This window comes from Acromyrmex echinatior, chromosome 4, assembly GCF_024713525.1.
Source record: "Acromyrmex echinatior isolate Ae372 chromosome 4, ASM2471352v2, whole genome shotgun sequence".
Taxonomy (NCBI): Eukaryota; Metazoa; Arthropoda; class Insecta; order Hymenoptera; family Formicidae; genus Acromyrmex; species Acromyrmex echinatior.
This window is the reverse complement of record NC_141855.1, coordinates 2980774-3005124: the sequence shown is the minus strand read 5'-3', so window position 1 is coordinate 3005124 and position 24351 is coordinate 2980774. Positions and strand designations below refer to the sequence as shown.

Below are 24351 nucleotides of genomic sequence, written 5' to 3'. Positions count from 1 at the left end.
ATTTTTTATTCGCCATATTATGTTCAAGATATTTTCTGTCGAGTATATCGCCTGATAAAAGAAAATCGATAAAATGGTCTAGTCCATCTTGTAGCCCGCCGCACATTTCGGCTGTCAGATTATGGACCGTTCAATCGTGATGCCATTCAATCGCAATGCTATTTTCCCTCCCAGTATAGAGTTGACCATTGAGACTTGCTGTATATTCACAGACGATATCAAATTTCGTTGAGGTTTCATTTTCCGCTACAAAAAGCAAGACAAATTTTCAAAGCAAAAAAGATATCAATTTATCGATATTATTTATCGATGATTAAATTTACAATATTTTAATTTATGTCTGATTAATTCATTAATATTTTAATACAAATTTTTCAAAATTGTCTCTTTGTAAAATGTTTTTAATGTTTATTTTACAAATATAAAGGTGTTAGATTAAGCAGAGATTATTATAAATGTTGATGTGTTATAATTACTAAATAAACTTTTATTACGAGGAAAATTCTTAATAATGTTCATATAATTGCCATGTTCACCTAATTCTTTACAAAAGATTTACATTAATTTTTTACAATATTTCCATATTTATATACGAGTTATAAAAAGTTTGTATTAACTTTTGTTACAAAAGTCTCCAATTTTTTCTTTGCCTGCACTAATTTTTTTTTCATTCGGCAAAAAATATTGCAATAGTATTATTTTTCACACCAAAATCTATCACATACACTAATAAATATCATTATTGTCATATAGTAGCATTGTTTGTTATGTACAGCATTTTATATTTTTACATAATTCTTTATATCATCATTCTAATATTATTGTTCACAAATTATCTCATGTAATTGTAAAACATTTTACATAAAATGACTACATACACTAATTTGAGCTTTAAATAGTTATACGTGAGCCATTTTGTGATTCATCTTATGATAACATAATCCGCTCGTGTCTAATCAGTGCGCGTCAAAGAAAACTACTCTTCGCACTATGAACAATGCGTGTATCCATGCTCATGCACATGACGCAGTGTATGACCCTTGGAGAGGCCCTCCGTATCTTCATCCCGGTCGCGGTACGAGCCCTTGAACTCACTCCGGCTCCGGTTCTCTTCAATCTCTCCGCGGGAGACTTATTGTCTCGGGCGAGCTGCTTTGATTCAAAGTCATCGAGAGAGGCCGGCTCTCTCGAGAAACGCACGAGTGATTTTCAAGCTCTTTACCAACCCTTTTTTCTCTCCGCGTATAACGTAGCTTCCTCAAACTTTCTATTGTGCTTCAAGAAAACTTCCTATCATGAGAAGAATCGCGAAAATTGCTCTTTAAGAGTAAAATTTTCTGTATTATGATCGATTCTGTAACAATAAAGAGAGATTTGCTAAATCTTTTTATTATACAAAATCAAATGTTTTCTTCTATTCAATTGTATGATGACTTACTATCGTTTAATTGTATGATATACCACTTAGTAATTTATTTTTCCTATAAGAGATCGAATTTTTTTTATTAAAATTGAAATATAGAGCACATCAACGTTGCTAGGAGAGTTCTTATCTCACAAGCTCCTGCCACATTGAGTTTACACATCAAGTTTACACGTCGTGTTACGCAAAAATAAATTTTATGCTTTAGTGAACGTAGATACGTGGCACGATCGATGTAATTTTCTTCCCAGCTCGGCTGCTTCTGTAAACTTACAGGCTACGTTATGTGCAATCATTCACCGCTGGTTTTCTTTTCCGGACACTTCATTTTTCATATTTCTCGTCGCAGTCGACGTACAGTGACACTTTCGATTACCTGTGCAACCTCCATGCATGTCAGTAGACATATGTGTGCGTTTCGGAACTATGTTATATGCATTTTTTTATCGTTGACCCTTTGCTCCAGTTATTTAAATTTTATCGTGAACTTTATACATGTATATAAGCATAAAAAGTAACTAAATAATCAACAAATCATAAATTTCCATAAATTCAGTATTTCTCAGTTTACTGTTATAACGTTTTATTTATAAGTATCGCTTATAATAATATTTATATTAGGATAAAAATATTTTTCATCTTTACGACTAAAAGTTTTTAAATTGTTTTCAAACTACGTAATACAGATGTGATTAAATCACAGAAATTAAACATATATGCGTAATGTAATTATTTACAATAAATAGTATATTTGAAATTAAAGGGGATAAGAAAATATTCATCAATTTTAGCAAATTCAGATAAATATGCAAACAGCATCAACGTAAAAAAGATAAACATACTTTTTAGTGACCGAGAAGTTGCTAAAATCGAGACTTCAACTCTCGTTCAAACTCAACCAGAGTTCTCAGAAACTGCATATTACGTGCGTACGATGCAGCCGTGGCGTTAAACGCGGTTATGATTGAGTTATTTATTCACGGCATAATTTCCCTCGCGTTTCTGCCTCTTGCATCGTCATCTCTTCTGCTCTTTCGCTTTTCGCAATCCCCTTCCACCGTTCTCATCTCTCCCTTCCCAAATACTTCATTTCATATATCTCGTCCCTTCGACGTATTGTCGCTTTTTGCAATTTTCCATACATTTCCGCATTGCGTATTTCATGTCACGCCGACTGCATGTCCCTCCGCTATTTTCGCGATGCAGCAGACTAGACGTTATCGTGATGAAGCAGATGAGATGACACTCACGCCCGTAAATTTTTAGCCTACCTGGCGTGAAAAAGTCGTATCGACCTGTGCAACCTGGACAAAATCGGAATCGTTGCCAAAAAATTTTTACTCTTTCCAATATTTCAGATAAATGTTATTCTCATACATCAGATTACTTGTCCCTCTAATTTCATATTATAATAAAAAATTCTCAAAATTAAGATAGATTAAATTATCTGTAAAAAATGTTAATTTTTGAAACATATTCTAAATTTTTAATTAACTTTTAAACAAGATGTTTAAAGAAAGAATGAAATTTTATATTATGTTACACTTTTGTGCGCAATTATATGTATATACATACTCTAATAATTTCTCTTTGTTGTAGCATTTGTATCAACTACAAACAATAGAACAGTACAAATTTACTTTTGGTTAACATGCAAATACGGAAACCCATTCTGTGATTCATCAAATTTACATATCATTCATTAACACAATACTGATGATGAATATTTTTAGATTCAGAAATAATCATCTCATCCTCCAAAATAATGATTCCGAGAGAATATGAAAACAATCCGCAAGATTTCTTTAAAAAAGTCGTGATACTTAAAATTTGGTTTCTTCAGCATTATTCGTTGCTGTTCTCTCGTATTATGCTATTAAATTCCATAATGTTAGATTTTTAATCATTTTTAAAGATCGTCGTTACTCTTGATATAGTTAATTCAACTAAAACAATGAAGTTGAACAATTTAACTTAAGAAATGTGTTAAATTTAAGACTCAGTTTATAATTTAAGCACGTTAATATGAATGCTGACACTAAACAAACAATCACTCACAATCAATCAATCACAGAAATGGATTGATTTCCATTTTGTCACATATATGGATTACCATTGCTCTTTCAATACCTAACAATGTAAAATTCTTTCTTTAGGTGTTCTATTTAAATTTAACGCTTATTAAAAACTAAAAATGTAGAAACTAAAACGAATGTTTCATCATTTAAAACGAAATTATACGATAAAAAGTTTTTTTAAAACTCACTCTTTCTTAATATTAATTTAACATCAGTAAGAAGTAAAATAACATTTCTCTCAAAAGAAAAGGCATGCATAATTAAAAAATTAATTATTTCAAGGAACGATGTTAAATATTCAAGACAAGATAAGGAAATCGAATAAATTATGTTTATATGTTACAAGATCCCTAAGAAGGCCATACACACTATTTTTCATTACCAAAAACATCATTTAGGACTACTGACTCTTGTTCAAGCCTCGGATGAGGGTGTACCTGAGTATGTAAGTGGGAATAGAAGAGCGTGCTATAGTTGGTATGCGAAGGGTTGCCTGCACCGGGTTCGCGTATCCATCACGCCGGTTCGAACGGCCTCGACGAAGCCCGTCGTCCCTCACCCTGTGAGCCATGATAGGACTGGGAGAAGACAGATGCGACCCGTACCCCGCCGGTGAGCCACGAACTGACGCGAACCAATCTCCGAGTCCTGCCTTCCCCTATGGTACCCGCCGGCAACCCCGGTTCGTACGCGACCCCGAATGGCTAAACTGGCTCTATCCATGCCACGTAGCTTGTCTCGAAAGATCAACAGAGCGGTCTAATTCCACGTTAAACGACTGTAACAGACGGTACTTTCGAGCTTTGCAAGCCATGGGCGATTACGCCGCAGTGTCGGAGAGTAAAGCGCTCATTCACTGATCTTCCAAAAGCTAATTGTACATCGAAAGTATTGGATTTGAACGAAGTGAGAAGAGATTCTCTTTTCTACTCTCCACTATGCACGAAGAAGTGAACTTAATTTCAATAAAAATATATAATTAAAATTTTTTAATATATCTTTAATTAATAGCTTAATATATAAAAAGACAAATACATGAATCAAAATCATGCCATTTTTTTAAAAGCAAGAGATTTAAAAATTATTAAAAAATTTTTTTTTATATTTACGTAATAATGTCTTGTGATATTTCACTTTTTTCGTTAAACGCGTATATAGTTTTCAAAATAAAATATACTGTAGATACATAATTAAAAGTTTTATAAAAGTTTTGCTTTTACGTATAATTCTCAATTCATAACTTGACTAAGTCAGTTAAAACAATTCCTTTCTTTAAATAAAGTTACAATTTTTTGGAGATAACCTTCAGAATAACCTTAAACTTTCTTTAAATAAAATTATAATTTTCGGGGTAACCTTAAACTTGCAATAGCAAGCGCTTATTTCTGTAATAATCAATTAAAATTGCAATATATAAAGACGTTTCAGCGAGACAAATATCGAAAAAACAAGCTTAAGATAAAATGGCACGATCTCCGATCTTTATACATGTTTCGTTGTCATAAAACATTTAACACCATTGGAAAATAAATACCACAAAATAAAATTATCTTTCGCTCATAAAAATGCACATCCCACATGAATATATTCTGTGAACTCTCTGACATTACTAAATTTATATCGAAGGTGAAATTGCTTTCGTCATCATAAGAACTCAAATGTTAAACTGAATCCCAATACATTGATGAAAAATTTTCAAAGCCGGATTCGAGAAAAAAGATTTACACTAAATAGATTCTCGAAATTCAAACTACAACGATGTATTGGTTTCTTTTGACTTCTTTTCTTCTCCTGCCATCTTTATTCCTCTGCCCAGTCTGTTCCTACTTCTAGAACCTCGATCTCGTCTCATGTTCGTACAAGTGTATGTGCATGCTTGTACCTATATATGGTGTTCAAAAATTATATACTTTTTGTGACTCATGAAATTGGATAGAAATATATCGAAGAAGAAATATAACACTGAATCAATTATTAACTGTTTAATTTTAAGTGATATTAGATATTTAGAAGAAATTAAATCATAAAAAGAATTTTCTGTTCAAATAGAAATTATCTAAAAAATTGTGCATTCGTTATATATATTATAATTGTAAAAGCTTGACGACCGCGCGTCTAAAATAGAATGATTTTTTAAAAAATTGAAATGTGTTGGATGAAAGTAATAAAAAAGTAAGTTTGTTTGTTATTCAGAATTTATTTATATATTTTTTGCATTTTTAAAATCTATCATCAGCCACATACACACACACACACACACACACACACAGAATATTGTATTACCTATCAAATTTGATATATTATCATAACTTGTTCAATTTTTTAATTGGCATTTTTTCTCTAAAAGAAATAGATGGTTTCTAGCTCGAACACCCTATATACTTGCGTGCATGTATTCGGTAGGAAATCGATCCAAAGTTCTCGTGTTTCTCATTGTCAGCCGGGTAGCTTCCCTTGGACCACGCGTTTATATTGCAAAAGGCGCTTGTATCTCTCCCTTTGCCCACGTAGGATCGCAAATCCTTCCAGGATATTTTCCGATCCCGGCGACATCCGGCTTTAACGTCACCTTGCATTTATTCAAATGCATCTCCCGCTTCTCTCACGCTTAACAACGCTTATATCCGTTCTCGCTCCGAGCATTTTCTTTTTGCACGAAGCAATTTGTCGCACGATTGAAGAGTGGGTAGCACCGTGAATTTTTCAGCTTTATTGCGTTTCATTCTACCTCGTTGCCGCATTCTCGCGACGATGAAATCAATGTAATATTGACAATCTCGTCAACTCCACGCTTTGTTGCCACGAAAATAATTTAAGTCAACGAGAAAGTATTACTCTCGTGCAATTTTCATAATTTCGCAATTCTTTTGAAATATCCAATATTAATGCTTAACGCAACAAAAACGACACATATATTGGAATGTTTTTAAACATTTTAGTATTTATATGACGCAGACATTGTTTATTAATAAATTCATAATTTATGGATCTAATTTTTTTTTAGCAAAAACAGAAAATTTCTTTTCGTAAAGTTTTAAATTATTAAATTTTTATTTAATTATGTATTTTCTTTATAGGGTCTCTATTAAAATAATTTTTAGTTAGTCTCTGAAAATTTAATAATAAATTATCTTCACTTTATTCTTAGATGTATGTGTGTGTGTGTGTGTGTGTATGTGTGACAATAAGATTCTTGTAAAAAATCTTTTGTTTTTCAAGATGATTATTAGCATTATTATTAAAAATTGACAATCAATGTAATTTATGAAACTAATTCCAGCTTCAATTTACAACTGCATTTCAAGTCCGACAAATCAAATCAGCGTGCAATTTAAAAACCGGAATGTGTATCGTGTTTTAAAGTTTACAAATGAATATTATTAAGTATACTGAGAACAATGTATTAACAAATATTTATTTAAATAGTACAAAGAAAATATTTACTCACAGTAAATAAGTATTCATTTAATAAAAAATTACAGTTAAATTCGATGATTCTTGTATGTAGATAAATTTTATACTCAGTGTTTTTATATTTAAATATTTAGTTAATACTACTTAAACACATGATTTATTAAAATTTAATATATTTTTTTAATATCAAAATTCGTGTCGTCTGAATACAATTCTTCCTCTTATTTATGTTATTCACTTATTGATATATTTTTCTTTCTTTTTCACTTATTTTTATTAATAATAAAATAAATTGAATAATACAAGAAGTTATATCATACAAGGCCATTCTTTATTAAAGTCCATTCTTTATATTAAAAGATAATATTAGAATAATATTGATGTATCCATGAAATATTAAACATCAAATTCCATTTTCTTCATATAATAAATAAATGAATAAATCCGACATTATTATTTTGCTACACGAGAAGTTATCATAATCTTGATATGTCAATACATATCTCGTGTTTCAAGCAACTATATAGTCCATGCATGCAAGAATAAACGTACGTTGCCGAAATTAATTCCTGAAATTGAAACACTTCCGAGAGGCGCCATATGACCGGTTATAACGTTTTCAGCTTGCCGCTGGATTAATGCCGAGGAACCGGCGAATTCTAGGACGTGATTTAACTCGACAGGAATACAAGCCGCGGCTATTCTGTAAGCTCTCCTTTCTAAAGCGGATAACGATCTGATTCCGATTCGCAGTATTCATGTATACGTACCATGTCTGTGCGAACACAAAATGATTGCAAATTAGAAAGCCGTTCAAAGTCAACGAAAGTCAACAAAATCAATGAAAATGTGGAATATGCACTATTAAACTATGATTATAATTACTATGAACTCAAAAGTCTGTATTTTATTTATAAAGGATATGAATTTTTGAAGAACTGGGACATATATCGTATGTTCCAGCAGGCATGAAAGGGTTAAATAATTTCCTCTAAATACAAGAAAAGTTGAATATTTAAAAAAATACGTAAAAATACATCTATTTAACATAAATATCTTCGACTTAACAATGTTAAATATGAATATGTAATAAGCGTGTAATATTAATAATATGAAATATTTTCTTTCTATATGTAATAATATTTGCATAAAAATTATCCAATAAAGAACCGTTGCGAAGTAAAGAATTCCACTCTATTTTCAGTTGCATCCTTCTGTACAAATAATTAGAATAGAATCGTACTTTCTAATGGGCTCGACCTTTGCTTTAAGATGAAAGCAAATAAGCATAAATTTCGTGGCTATAAATAGATGCGTATATTTATTTTTCAACTATGAGCGGAATCAGGACGAAGTACATTTGACTTGATTATTTATTTGAAATGGGATGAAATAACTTAAGAAAACCACGTCGGAAGCAAGTAAGCAATTTTCCATGCGCTTGGTTACATGGTGCATTTCAAACATCTCCCTTTCTCTCTCCTCATTTTCCCGCCTTATACGTTTCTCTATACAAAGTACCATGGCTGAACTTCGGCACAGCTTATCCGGAAAACGTTTGATCCTCCCCTCACCTGTCCTTTCATCCTTTAATCCCACGGGTTAAGCTGCTTGCGGTGACGACAAAACAACGAAAAGGATCGCTCGTGCCATGCCTTCGGCTTGTTCCGTCTTTGTATACGATAATACATTATTTTCTATCCACAGATAGCGAACATCATTCGCCACGAAATAATAATCTTCATTATTATTAAGCTTAAGAAATTGTCCGTAATTAAATTATCAAAAATAACTTTTTAGATTATTTAAACTTTTTAATTAACGTATTAATGGTCTGTTTTTTTTAGTTGCACTCCGTTTCATTTAAAATGTTTTAGATATCTTTCTCCTGAAGATGCTAAATACACTTAGATTGCGTGAAACTCTCTGCTTACAACCAATTATGTTGACAGGATCTAACCAATTGATTGAGTCAAATACAATTTCCTATTCAAGTAGGAGACGCCCAAGTCCGCTTTTAATCGGATTACTATGATCTTGAGAATCGTGACACAAAGCACCGTTGTCTAAGCGCTTACATATACCACGACAGTCTCGTTAATTTCTGGAGCATGTCTGACATATATAACGTTGTTTCACTTATTGCTTTAAAGTGAATTTTCGAAACCCGATTAATAATTATTTTGTTACTAATAAAACTTTTTACTTATGTTTAATTTATTCCTCGATATCGCAACAATTACGAAATTTGTGATATACAATATATTGTGATATACAGGATGGTCTGTTTATATAATAAAAAATAAATACCTGTCTCCAAAAATACAAAAAATGTTCTGTATCAGAAATATTAATATAAATACCTGTCTCCAAAAATACAAAAAATGTTTTGTATCAGAAATATTAATTTGGATTAGATTTTATTCTTTAGAAATAAATTTTTAAATAAACAAGTTAATTCTTCCTTATTAAATCTCTTCCCTAGTTATAAACGCTTCCCCATAACGCTTTCATACCCGTATGAAAAAGAAGGTTTAGAGGATTTGAGTAGCAGTCTGCCTATTATAAAAAGAAGACAATGCTCAAAGAACACTAAGATCTTTCCCTAGCATCGAAGTACAGGACAAAGTTCTACAAATGAAGAAAAAGGAGAAGAAAATATTAATGTTTGTTCATTTGTTCATTGCTGCCATAGTTCTTATCGGCTGTTAGTGAAAACAAATAAAATATGCTTTATTAAATAAATATTGAATTTTTAGTAAATACTATACCAGTCCTCCTATCACCATACAATTAATTACATTAATTACAATGACAATCCATTGATACATTATTTTAATTTCGTACATTTTCAGTTTTCAAATAAATAGTTTGAAAATATGACTAATTTTTTTTTAATTTGTACAGTATCATAACGCATATAAATAAAGAGCCCAATATCTCTGGAAATCTGGATAAAAACCAAATCTATACAATGTAAAAGGATTACATGCAGCATATAAAATTATTTTGCCTCAGGAAAGCATCAAAGCATTATTGTATAATATTCCCATTGTTCGTTTTCAATCCTATTTTTATTCAATCATGATGAGCGTTATTAAAGATATAATAGGCCTATTCAGTTCTTTATTTGTTACTCACCGAGTAAAACATAATTCGTTTTTCTTTGATGTGGGAGTCACATTCGCGTTCTTATCAGACTATCTCATAGATGAAATTAAAAATTCTGCGATACATACGATACGATCGATGCTGCACTACAAAGAGCGATCTGAACACTTTGTGAAAGCAAAATGTTAATTAATGCAGTAATTAATTTTGTGGTTGCTTTTACTATGGCAGCTTCAACTATATACGAAACGATATTCTTTCGAACGTTAAGCACTAAACATTTTGTGTAAAAAGGAATAAAAGTTTTCAAAATATAATGAAAAGGGAGAAAATACTAGTAATAATATTCTATTTGCTGTCTAACTGTATGAACAAAAAAATACATAATGAATAAAAAAGAATCAGAGAGAACATTATGATTTTTTCCGAGATTCGCATTTATGTATAGTATCGTTCTTTTTCATGCTATATAATTAATATCCATTTTGCGTGCATTACATCGAGACAAAAAGAAAATATTAAACATCAAAAGCGCAGTGAAGGTTATAGTATCAATATGCATATCATAAAATCAAGATGAATATTGCTGTGGTATATTAAGAAAATGCTAATTAAATTTGAGTACTGTTAGTAGTTTGAGTAATGTAATTTAATTTTCTTCATTTAATTAATTTTTTATTAATATATAGATTTAACGTATTGAATAAACAAATTAATAAATAAAAATTGATTGATTCACTCTCTCTGACTTTCTGCTACTAAACTGATTGTATTAATTAATTTCCGTGTTCACGACATTTCTCGGCAGTCAATGGTCCGAAAATAAAGTTACCGGTTAACAGTATCTCAACAGAAATTGGATCGTGGTTGCATCAACTTTTCGATTTCCTCAATCTGGAAGAACGATTGGATGAGGTAAGGGGTCCTTTTCGTGTTCGAATTACTTTCCGTGCATCGTACAATGGAAGGAATTCGCTTTTCGCACATACTGCCAACAATGGTGGACAATGGCAAAGGACTGGCGGTTTGGAGATGAGAGATAGATACGAACGAAGAGACAGGAAAATAGGAAAGAATTACAAAAGTGGCTGCAACGGAAAAATCTGAGACGGTGAATGGAAAACTCGAATAGTGGTTCATATCATATATTGTTCCGCGTTAAACAAAAATCATGGATAGAAAATTTATCACAACAAATGCAATCATAATAAATTATTTAGTAATAATTTCCTAGCCAAAAATGATTGGTCGATGGATATCAAATTGACGTTGAATCAATATTGATTCAATGTTGATTGACCAATCGATTTCTGTTATTGTTGAGAAAATAATAAATTAAATAAAATGTGCCTTTTAAAAATTTAACTTTTGTTGTAAGTTATTTATAGTGCAATAACATTTAGCAGTAATATTATAATATTACAGATTAAATGCAACAATAATAAAAGATAATATGTTTATAATAATTTTATGATTTTGCGGTTTAATTATTAGGTGTTGGAATTAATTCGTAGCGTTTTTTAATGAAAGAATGTTATTTATTTCACATGAGCATTAAAAAATACATTAATGAAAGTACTTCCCATCACTTGTAAAACGCTACGAATTAATTCCAACACCTAATATTAGATATATTTTATAATTATTTATATATATTTATATGTATAATAGAAATATTTCAGCTTTGAAAATTTAACATAATGTTTGAAAGCCTGGTCAAATTTTAATGTTGCAAAAACATCTTATACAATCAAAGTAATGGATTTACAAAGCTTCAGTGCACGTATTAAAGTTTGCACAGTCATTGAGAGGCGAGAAATGTGCAATGGTGATTTGAAATCTTGCAAGTTTCAAGTCTTCGTCTTATCATAAATTCTCATCTCGAACTTCTCGAACGGGAAGTGGTGGTCCAATTCCTTTTATATATTCATAATCCACATTACTGCTCAAAAAGAGCAATGTAATTAAAATAATTTAATTCCAAATTTTGATAAGAATGCTCTGACAATTGCATTAATTCTCAGATTAACTTCTGGTATGACTTTCAAGGTGATGAATATCAATTATTTGTACAAAAATTTAAGTGCAATAAAAAATAAACATAAAAACTTAATGTAAGAAAAAAATTACAAAAATTGTCTCTTTTTTAATTTTTTGATAGAGAACATTTAAATACCTGCATGTTTATTCTCTTACTTCAAAATGACACAATTCGAGAAATGTGATTTTTGAATTATTACTATGAAAATGAATTAGATAAAGATTATCAATCAATAAAAGTAAACTAACTTAACTTCACTAGTGTCCGTACACTAAATAGCACTTTCGACTTAAGGTTTTAAATCGAAAGTAAAAGATTCTCATTTATTTACAAAAAATAACAATTTAAAATATGTTATTCTTGCAGGAGATTATGATCTCAAAGAGACCTCCTACAAGAATAACATATTTTGTTGTTTTTTGTAAATAAAAATGAGGATCTTTTACAGAGAACATTTAGAGTTATGAAAATTTCAATCAGCAAAATTATCCTTGGGAAAATTTATTTTTCCGAAAACCTTAAAAAAGAAACTTATTATAGGAATAAGAAATATGCAATGTAAATACACTTTAAATTTTTGTTTAAAGTAACTTTAGACTTTACTTACGAGAAAATTAAAAGGAACTAAAGAAACTTAAAAATTATAAAAAAACAATGTTAGCAATTTTAAAGTTTTTCTTTAAGATAATTATAAAATCATAAATTTGTTTTTTCAAGGCGAGCTCCCTTTACTTATAAAGGAGCTTACCATAAAAAAATTTTGTTACAACACAAACAAAAAAATCTTGTAACACTGTGTCTTTTATTCTATCTTGTATGGATTATTCTATTCTGTACGGATCTTACTTATGAGAAAATGTAGTACCGCCGAATCTCTTTAACGGCTGTGTCGCGTATCACGTTCACAAGCAAATTTTTATGTTAACTTAACATTACTTTAAAACTTAAGAACTAAAAATTCTAAATGTAATGGAAATAATAAAACCTTTGATTGTATTCTAAGATTATACACAATATTAAAGTCAATCTTAAAATAAAAATCTTATGTTATTTTGTATTGATCTTTTATGCACTTTAAACTATTTTAAAATTTTTTAACTCTTTTTATTTTTAAAAACTTTAACTTCATTTGATATAAATTTTTTCAAAGGTTAAAAAAGAAATTGTTTTATTTAAATTTAATTATTTTAACTCAAAATAAATGTTTAGCTCAAAATAATTTAGGTCAAAATAAATATATACATATATAGTCTTCGTGACATTTTGATGTTATTTTTAATAAATTATTTTGGATTTATTATAGTATAATTTAAAAAGGACAACTAAAATTATTACAAATAAAGAAGGATAAAAAACAATAAGTTTAATAAGAACGTTCGTAAAACTAAACAAGTTTTTTTAAACAAGTTTTTTTATATAAATAAGCGTTAATTAAGACATTTACTTTTTGTAAATTTGCAATCTATTTGCAAACAACCGAAAAGCTATTGTTTCAAAAAGTGTAACTTATAATAAAAACAAATATTCATTAATAAATAGTGAATATTATATACGAAAAATTCTGAAGTAACAAATATTTATTTGCCAATTTTTTGATAATGCACAATAAGAATGAAGAATGCCAATAAAATATATTGCACAAGTTTAGCGCAGTGGAAGCGAGTTGACGCGAGTTACATATCACGAAGAAAAATGAAACAGCATTGCATGCACGGTTGCTTTTTGCTGTTTCTGGGTAGAAGTTGATAGTAAATAACTTTTCGCCTTAAGTTTAAGCGCGGCTGAAAGTCTACTTTCAGTTTTTGCAAAAAAGTCAAGTTCTCTGAAGAAAATACTTTCAACGTCGTCTATCGGAATTCGCTGACGATGAATTATTGTCGCATATTTTCGAGAAAATATATTGATTTGTCAAAAATGAAGAAAGCTATTTTAGATAGACATGCACTTATTTCCTTGAAATACAATTTACAAGTCTATACAAACAGAAATGTCATAAAAGGAAGAAACTGACAGAAAGAGAGAATAAGAGCAAATATTATAAATTATTTAAAAATTTACTTCTTTCTGGGCTATAAATTTTTATGTTTACTTTTTAAATTTTACTGAAATATATGTTATATTATAATAATAATAAAAATAATGTGTAACAATTTTATGATTTTATTTTATGATAAAATTATTATTGAAAAATGCCAAAAGTCTTTTTGATTTTAATTTATTTTCTATCTTTTTGTCCTTCCTTTTGTTCTTTCTTTTTCTATTTTTGCTATAGCTTAATCTTACTCTCGCTATTGCGGTTATCGAAAGACCATCGACTGTGCACCGCGAAATGGCGGGCTTGTGCAGCGGACTATAATGTTGGCCGATGCACGTAAAGGAAAAGCAATGCGGCGGAAGAGTTCTCGTTTTCCGCCCACTTCTAATGCTGCTTGCAACGGAAGTTGGTAAATATAACTAGTATCGAAAGAATCGCTTTGTTACTGAAAGCTAAAGCGAGAAGGAAATGATTACACAGCGGATCACGAAAAGATCGAAACTTTGCGGTGAACGAATACGCTTCGCTTATTATTGCATTCATTCTCAAAAAAATAAGAAAATATCGAAATTTTCAATTGTACAATATTACAATATTTGTTTCACGATCACGCGATCACGAATTCTACATCGACCAAACCTTATAAGACCCGATAATTATACGGTAAAAGAAATATTATTTTTTGTGTTAATAATGTAAGTAATAATAACGCATAATGTAAACATGATATAAGCTCATTAAATTTTTTAATGTGAATTGCAATTAATAGTTTTAAAAAACAGGAAAAAAATATCTTCACTGTAATCGTAGAATTAAAAAATTATTTGAATTGAATATTGCATACTATTTGTTCCGATTTTTTCACTTATCTAATAGTATTTTTTCATAAGATTTAAATTACAATAATTAACATTTATATGTTATAAATTATCATTTTAAACAAAGACAAAACCTGATTCGGCATTTCCCGTGGAGGCAAATAATTATGAATGGCATAAAAGAGTTTTGTTCTGTATTTAAAATTACAGTTTAACATAATAAAAAATATTGTGTTTTTTGTTTAAAATAATATAGTTTAAATTGTCAATATATATGTAAATAATTAATCATTGTTGTTTAAAGTTAAAGACTGAAGTAGCCTTTGAATAAAGATTTCTATAATTGATAAATAATCGGCTTTACTTAACTTTGTTCTTAGGTATGTGTGTGTGTGTGTGTGTGTGTGTGTGTGTGTGTGTGTGTGTGTGTGTGTGTTCCACACATTTTCCCTTACATTATTTATAAATACCATATTTTAATTATTTTTATTTTAATTATTATTATTGAATATCGTGTTATTTATGTAAGATATCGTATTTTAAAACATTTAAATATTATGCATTAATATTTCTCAATTTCAGAGTATGCCCATATTTTTACAAAAAGCAGAAATATTAAATAAATAAAATATAATATAATCATAGATATATATAAGTAATATATAATAAAATATTAACAAATAACAAAACATCTTCACATTGTTCATTATAAAGCTCTGTTGGCCTGAGGCACCGATATTATTCGTGTCAGAAGACATCGTTGTGGTGTTCGCGCTCTTAGAATCTATCGGAAATTTCCTTCAATCAAATAAAAGCAATGTCGGCTCGATCGATTCTTCCCATCTTTCGTTTGTTCATTATTCAACCATTTCTTATCAATCGTACATTTTGGTTCATCTTGTGGTTTACGACGCTCTAAACTTTAAGGAATGTACTCTCATCCTAAACTCAAACTATAGTTAGCATTTGTCCACCACTATTGATATTGTTACTAACTTCTCAAATACTTGAAGATCAGTACATTTGATTGTAGCAGCTATTGCTTCATAAACAATTATTTTATCGAAGAGCGATCTGCCATTTTCAGTACACTTTCATAGTTTAAGGACGGAACATAGATCTTTGCATAACGCATAATGCATAAAGCATAAGAAAATTAACTAATCAGAGTCTTTTATTTTATAGAGAAAGAAAGAAAATAAAGAATTTTGATTGACTCATTTTCTTATATAGGATGCGTCGTGCGTTACAAAAGATTCTACGCTACCGATCTTACTATATTTTTGATAAAGTTTTGTCATTCGTGTAACTTATCTAAATTCAAATTCCAAAACAAAATTATGGTATAAATAAATTAAAATCAAATTAACTTGATTAAAAAATGTTTAATTATTATAACTTGTCATCTATAATGCTAATATTAATTTTTTCAAAAGAAGAACTTTATTCGTTCCTATTAGTACTCTCCTAATTTTTTATAATTTATCTTTGCAAGTAATCTAAAATCTAAAATCTAAAATCTTTAGTTTATAATCCAAAAGAATCTATTACTAGAAACTATAGTGCTTTTGCAAACAGCGACAAAGGATATCACCCTTTGTTGTATGTATCAAGGACCGATCGATCGCAAGCTAGAGGGCTCGTATATATTCAAGACTGTCTTCTTCACCGATACCGAAATCGATTTCAAATCTAATGATATACGATAAGAGCTCTCTCCCTTCCCTTTCCCTGGCTTTTCCCCGTTATTAATCGTGCGAAGCGCATAAACGCGCACCTATCAGACGACCTAAATGCAAAGTTATCGCGACGACACGCACCTCACATCTCGCAAGGCGCTCTTCCGTGTTTCCGTCCTCCTTTTACCTCCGACAATAATGAGATACTCTTTCATCTCGTCTTTTCCCCCCCACAGAGAATCCAAGAGCGAAATAGGCCGGTATAATCGACGCTAAGCGATGCAACATTCTCGTGCCCGTAACATGAGAAAATATTGTTTGAGATGGGTATGAACTATGAACATCTACTATAATTCCTATAAGATAATACCTTAATTTTTTTATTAATTTATTAAAAAATTTTATAATTTTATGTTTTTAATTTGTTCCATTAATTTTTTAAGATTACTACATAATCATAAACATTTCATTCAATATTATATTTATAAAATTATTATTATTATTATTATTATTTATTTTACTCTTTATTTTAATAATATTATATAGTAGTGTACATAGTCATTTAGTACTTAGTATTCGATAGTATCCCAAATACGAACTTCAGATTTATCAAAATATAATTTAAGAATCAAAATAATATGATAGTATCATGCTAGTGATCTTTTGCTATTCCTATTGTAATTTTACTCGTATAAACAGATAATTGTGTATACCTATGTAAGAAACACGAACTTACATTCTTCTTTTCTTTTGATATCTCTATTTTTTTCAAGTTAATTTACTTATTTATAGGATAACAATTTGCAATTATACATTGACTCATATCAATCTCTATTTTTTGCTGCAATCATATTTCGCTATTCATAATAAAATGTAACTATTTAAAAAGATAATTTTAAATTTATATTTTCATATTCCATGTGATTCTTTAGGTTCTGTTATTATTAAATATACATTACTGGTTTACATGTAGGCAGCACTCGTAGCAATAGAATAGTATATGTTTTGTATGGCATAATACATTTCGAAACTAACAAAGAGTATCACCATTTAATTAGTCAAACTCGAGCTGAAAAGGTTTAGTTGACAGATGATCGATTGGAGCAAACAGTGCGTGGCTAGGCGGAAAATTGCCAGCCATGACTGTTTATTCATTTTGTAAATGCAACTGAGCACTGGATTTTACTCGCTGATGCATATTAATCGTAGCTTACGCAAACGCTCGAAATTTTGAACGAGCGAACAGAATGAAATGGGGAAGGGGAAAGGGAAGGGAGATAAAAGATGGAAATAAATCCGACAGCATGAATTTAATGAGAAATAAATACGTTCTTTTGTAAAATTTATCTTTTTACTTCTTAAATCAATAAATCATATTGAGCTACGAGAAATTCGTTTAACTTACAAATGTTGAGATCATCGTAACAATTAATTTATGATTAAGTCAAATTTCGATATTTAAAATAGTAAGTAAAATAATAGCGCAAAATTGACGGTTTGTGTTACCGTCTATTACTATTTCATGAATACAAATAAACAGCAAAATGTGAAAAAACAGCAGAGAGATTTTCCAGCTTAATTGGCTTACTACTGAATCTACCCATGTGTATCCTTAATGAATTTGGGCCCTTTGTCCTTTTACCCTGCATCAGATAACGTATCAGATTTACTCTCGCTCCAATCGGTATTACGACTTGATTTAGATATAACAAAGTAGAAACAATTTTTTGTCAAACATTTGTAAATTGTGCATTAGAATGATTAAAAACAAAAAATCTCTTGAAATCATGATAGATGTTAAGTCATATAGGTAATCTTTAGACGCGATAAGAAGTGATTTAAAGAAGATTTTACATAATAAACTGTCAGTTTTAACTCTTAAACATTTGTCAATATTTGTAAGCATACAGTTTTTATTTGTTAAAAAATAGTTACAAAAATTGCATTCATTTTAATTAATTAAATACGTAACCTATCGTTTAATTTCTAAGCAATACACAATTGGGAAATTTTTCACAACAAAACAAGTGCCGTTTAAACCGTTTAATAAATAAATGTAGTAATTTTTTCCGAGCATATAATAAATATAAAAACAAAGTTTTTTTAAATTTTAATTAATATTTTAAGAATCTATATAAAATATTTAAAAGAATTATAATTCAATGAATATGTTTGATTCTTACGGCAATTTTATATTTATTACTTATATTTCTTCTGTAATATTTTACACTTATTTTTTTATATTTGTCTTTTTTAACATTTATCTTTTTTTAAAAATGAAACTTACCTTATTCTTATCGTAAAAGCGATATACTATTATAGTTTGATTTTTGTCGGAATAAAATTATTCACGATGTTACGTTATGATAGAGATTTTGCTCCAGAACTTGAATTAAAAAAAAATGGATTCACATAAGATTGTGGAAAACCTTTCAATTATAAAACATAAATTTACAAAAATAGAACTTTATTAAATACTGAAAAATCAATGTAGTTCTACTAACGACAAATATAAGTTCTTTTTGATATTTTAGTTCACACTGTAGTAAACAGAATTGATTTTGATCACAGAAGCTACAGCCAAGCATCATTTGATTGAATTATCATGACACACTGATAAATGATGTACAATACGTCAACAAATACAATCGCGCATGATTAATTAAGCGTATTCCTTTCATCTTATTTCAGTATTCGTGATTAAACGTCAAACAGCTAATGGCAAGTATCCGAGAAAGACCAGCTACCCGCGTTTTATTATTCGAAGTATTACGGGAGCCGGACGCAACCGGGCGCAGCGACAGGCCAATTAACGAAGAGAACGATTTAAATCCTGTGACTCGTTACAATGAAAACGCTTTTTGAGGGGGCTGTTATTATTACAACGGCACAAGGTACCTTTGATGCCGCGATCCCGAATAGATAGAAGGAAAACAAAGCCGACCGCGGAAAAGAGAAATGGAAATTTTAATTGCGCGAAAGGGAGAACCCGTATCTTACTCTCTACACCCTCTCGCGCATCCTCCCACTTCTCCCCATTTTCCGGATTATTTTCAGATCTTGACGGTAACATCCTTTTTATTTCCGTCTGTTTCATTACGCTGCTCTCTCGTGTCAGCCTCTCTCGGCTCGAACGAGTGAAGATTAAACGCGCAACATTTAATGCCAGTATCGCGTTTTCCATTTGTGCAATATTGTGTTCAGCTATTTCAAATTAAATAGTAAATAATGAGAGAAACAAATATTAATAAGATCGCGATACACGTACAAATATATACACTTTTTCAGTATTGAAAAATTCCTTATCAATATCATATCATTTAAACTATTTTCCTCTATTTACTTTATTACTCTCGTAAAGAAATAGATAATAAATTGTTATAGGCAATCATTCTAAGCCATTATTCATGAAGTACGCGAATCTAATTGATAATAAAAATAAAAGACGTGGAACAAATAAAAACAAGTTTTCTTTTATATTTGTCAGATTCTTTTATCCTTCAATTTTTCATTTATCTAACTTCATTTAAAATTTTTATAAATATATGTAAAATTTATTAGTTTTCCTCTAGTTTTCAATTTCAACATACAAAATCTTCAACTATGTTTTTATACTTTCAATAATTTTTATTTTTATCACTTTTATATATCGCTCGAATAATTGTCGTAATAAACTGTTATTTTCAGGAAAGACGTTCATTAACAACTCGCTCCAATCACAAGCACAACTCTATTTCCAGTCTCGCACGTGAGGGAAGTGTATTCATATGCGGCATATTGTTTTGGCCTTATAATGCCAAGCCGTCGCGAAGCATTTCGAGTCGATACAATAGCACCCAATGCTCCGAGAAATGCTTATCGATTAAGGAACATTTCAATGAGCAGCGTTTGCTGATGATAAGACGTCAGACGCACAATCGCATGCTCCTTTATATAGCATACGAAGGCGCACGTGTATCACTATTGTATCGATTATCACTCAAAATAGGACTATCTGCAACAATGATGATGTTGCATGTCCCTATTGATACTTGATAATTCCATGAACGACGTAATATAATAACTATAAAAAGTGATAAAAGTATGAAAAATAGAAATTTGGATTTAAGTATTAAAATATAAATTGTATATTTTCAAAAATATTTGTTGATTAAAAAATTTTATTATTATTATTACTAAATATTATATTGTCACTTTATAATTAAATGTATAATATAGTTAAATATAATAATGAAATATACTTATAAAGTTTATGAATTTATGTATACTCATTAATATACATATCGCAAATATTGTTTTACTTCATTTATTTTGTCTAATTTCAGACTAAATAAAATCATACCCTCTAAATATGAAACTCACAGGGAACATTTTGATTGTACTTATCAAATTTATAACATTCCAGATGTGTAGATTTATAAATATATATCTATATGTTTATTTCTGGGACTGAATTGCTGACTGATATATTTTTTCGATTTCCATGTCGCGTTTGTTATGCAACTTATCAATATACGTGGATACTCTAGTATTACGTATAATTGGTTCCAAAAAATTGTCTCTATTTTTTTGTAGACTGGAATAATATCTCTGATAATAAAAAATTACACTAAGAAGATTCCATGAACTGATATCAGGCCACAATACTTTAATAAAATAGATGCAAGTATTGGAAATCTAAAAGAAATTTACGTAAAATTTTGAAATGCATGGTCCTGCTTTGATTACAAGGGGATAAAGTCAAATCATAAAAATTAAATAAGCTTTCTTACTTGCCATAAGAGGAAATCGCTAAGTCGAATTTCTCCGGAAGTACGAATTAATATATCTGGATTTGGAGACTTGTAAGTATACAAACAATTAGTAATCAGATCTTCGTTAATATCTTCTAATAAAATATCATTATCCTTTACACCTTGTATTATATCCTTAATTGCATGAGTAATTTCGTCCCTTGCTATTAAAAAGTATAAAAATTATATATGCATGTGTGTATATATTTTTAAATTATATAAAATATTAATTTATTTATATATACGTCACGAAACTAATTGTCCAGAGAGTACACCGATATATCAATAATCTTTTTAAATCGGATCAAGCTGTGTTCTGGGAATATACTTATTTTATATATTACATAATATGTTCAGGCATAATATGTTTAGGCCTGCGTTTAGGAAGTGCACTATTAGTACTATTGCATCTTTCTATCTTAATTGTTTATGAGACATAAAATACGAGGATGACAAAATGATGCAATAGCGCTAATAGCGCACTTCCTAAACGCAGGCCTAAACATATTATGCCTAAACATATTATGTAATATATAAAATCAAGTGTAAACATAAATATGATTCATTGTAATTGTACTTACATGTATAAGCAACAGCAAAATTAACAAATATTTTCTTATTTTCCCTAGTAACAATCATAATTTCAGCTATTAATTTACGTAAATCTTCTGGCAATAGGGAAAAATTGCCAAACACACGAACACATATTCCATTGTCCTTCAATTTTTCCTGGAAATTGTTTATATAAATTTGTAATAACAAAATCTATATATTGTGCTGCGATGATAACTGATTTAAAAAATTCTAAATGTCACACATACTTGTCTTCTAATAAATCCTTGAACTTCTGCCTGGCAAGGTTCATGAGACTATCAACTTCTTCTTTGTTACGTTTAAAGTTCCCTATACTAAATGCATAAATCGTGAATTCTACAATATCAAGAGTTCTGCACAAGTATATCAGCTCAACCATTTTGTCGTACCTGACGTAAATAAAATATAAGAGGCAACAATTAGCTAGTATATCTGCAATTTTTTTTTTTTAAATACATACCCTTTTGAGTATCCCTCTGCTATCGGCAAGTTCTGTTTCTTCGCATAACGTCTGTTACCATCCATGATAAATGCCACGTGTTTAGGTACTTCACTAATCTTAATGATCTTTAAAATTAGGAATTGAAACCAGTTTAAAATGCGTTCCTTTAGCCACGACATCATATTTTAAATTTTACGTTTAAGCGTACGAAAATGTAAAATCTGTGATCAACTGACTCTCTTCAATGTTTCAAAAATTTGTCACTATCTTATACTTACCGACGAACACAGTATATAAAGTGCTCATTAACATGATAAAAACAATATTATCCCGGTAAAAAATTGTTTATACATTATAAATACGTATAAATATGTATAAACATGCATAAATATTGATCAATGTGTATATAGTATTTATCTCTCATTTATATTCTTATAAGAATATTCTTATAAGGATATATTTATTTGTTTAAAAAAGGTAAAAAAGTCACTAAGCATACTTCTCGAATAAATTAATTTTTTTACTTAAACAATAGCATTCTCATCATTCATAATTTACACGACTCTATAACTCAATCGCACATACTCACGCTAGATACTTTAACTCCAATATTTCAAAAGTTTCTGTCACATTCACTATCCATCATTTAATATTTATTAATAAATATTATATTATATATATATATATATATATATATATATATACTCATGAACAATAGATATTAGCTACTTATCATCTAACCTTTGAATCTTAATTAATGTTGCGTTACGTTTCATGCATGATGCTCGTGAGGGCTGAGTAAGATTTAAAATAGTTCTATTTTAAATATGTATTTAAAATGGAAATGACATTTTGCATTTTCTATTTTAAATGGTTTTTGAAAAACCATTTTCATTTTACATTTGAAATAAAATCATGTCTATCATTTAACCATTTATAAAATAGATAAATCTAAATGGTTTTTCAATGTTTTCCCTAGAATCATTGATGTATAAGAAGATCTGAGTCCCATGATTTTTATAAAATGCCAAAAATTTTTATAAATTTTCAAATAAACTGCAAATTAAACTATAAAAAAAAATTAATTCCAGATAGAATTCATAAATATCAAATTTTAATAAAAAAAAATGTTTCAGCTTTATATAAAATATTATATATAGATTTCTAAAAGTGTATATTACTCTTAACATCTAATTTTGAACCGACGCTTCTCGTATTAATTTGGATTATTCAAGTAAACAGTCCCATTTCCAAATTATAATATTAAAAAATTTTAAATTCCTGTCACAGAAATATTTTATTTATAATACTGTAGTCAGGACTTCGAATTCCCTTGAAAATAGATTTCAAACGGAAAATACTTTTAAAAAATGTATATCACCCTGGGGTGCGTTCCAAAGTTAACTTTGGTCAACCTCGATGGTTATGAGATTGAAGAGAAAAGTTAACTAAAGTTTAACTAAAGTATTAGTCATTTTGGAACGAGTTTAGTACGCTCATTGGTATACATCAGTATACATCATGACAGCAGAAATAAATAAACATGTAATTATAACCAAAGTTTGTGCTGCAAATACATTATATTTATCAAATATTATCATAAACATCAAAAATGATAGTAACAGTGAAGATGACGCAGAAGAATTGATGTAGGATCTTACCTTTTACAAGGACGACATACATTTTGCCATATTTCGTATCCTTACAAGGTATCCTTTTTCGTTAGTCAAAGTTCATGTTGGTTCGTGTTAGCAACCCATGTTTTGAATTTTTCCCGCATTTTCATGAAAGTTACCTTTCCTATCTCTCAATTTTGCAAGGTAGAAAAATTACCTTCGTGGATGACTAACTGCACGTTTTAAAACGGCTATCATTAGTTAACCACTCAGTCACAGTAGTAGTTCGGAATGGACCAAGGTAAAA

General features: G+C 29.5%; 2 protein-coding genes across 2 annotated transcripts in view; both read right to left on the bottom strand.

Moving 5' to 3' along the window:
* The window catches only part of Gfrl (Glial cell line-derived neurotrophic family receptor-like), a 354141-nt gene that overhangs the window by 269667 nt on the left and 60123 nt on the right, over positions 1-24351 (bottom strand). The gene's annotated exons all lie outside the window — the stretch shown is intronic.
* Positions 9115-23049, bottom strand: LOC105153759 (dehydrodolichyl diphosphate synthase complex subunit DHDDS). The gene is made up of 5 exons (XM_087405149.1): positions 22447-23049; positions 22210-22375; positions 21974-22121; positions 21372-21556; positions 9115-21276 (listed from the first exon to the last, which is right to left on the bottom strand). Exons 1-5 carry the CDS (start codon positions 22608-22610, stop codon positions 21037-21039), a joined length of 903 nt encoding a protein of 300 aa, XP_087261275.1. The 5' UTR covers positions 22611-23049; the 3' UTR covers positions 9115-21036.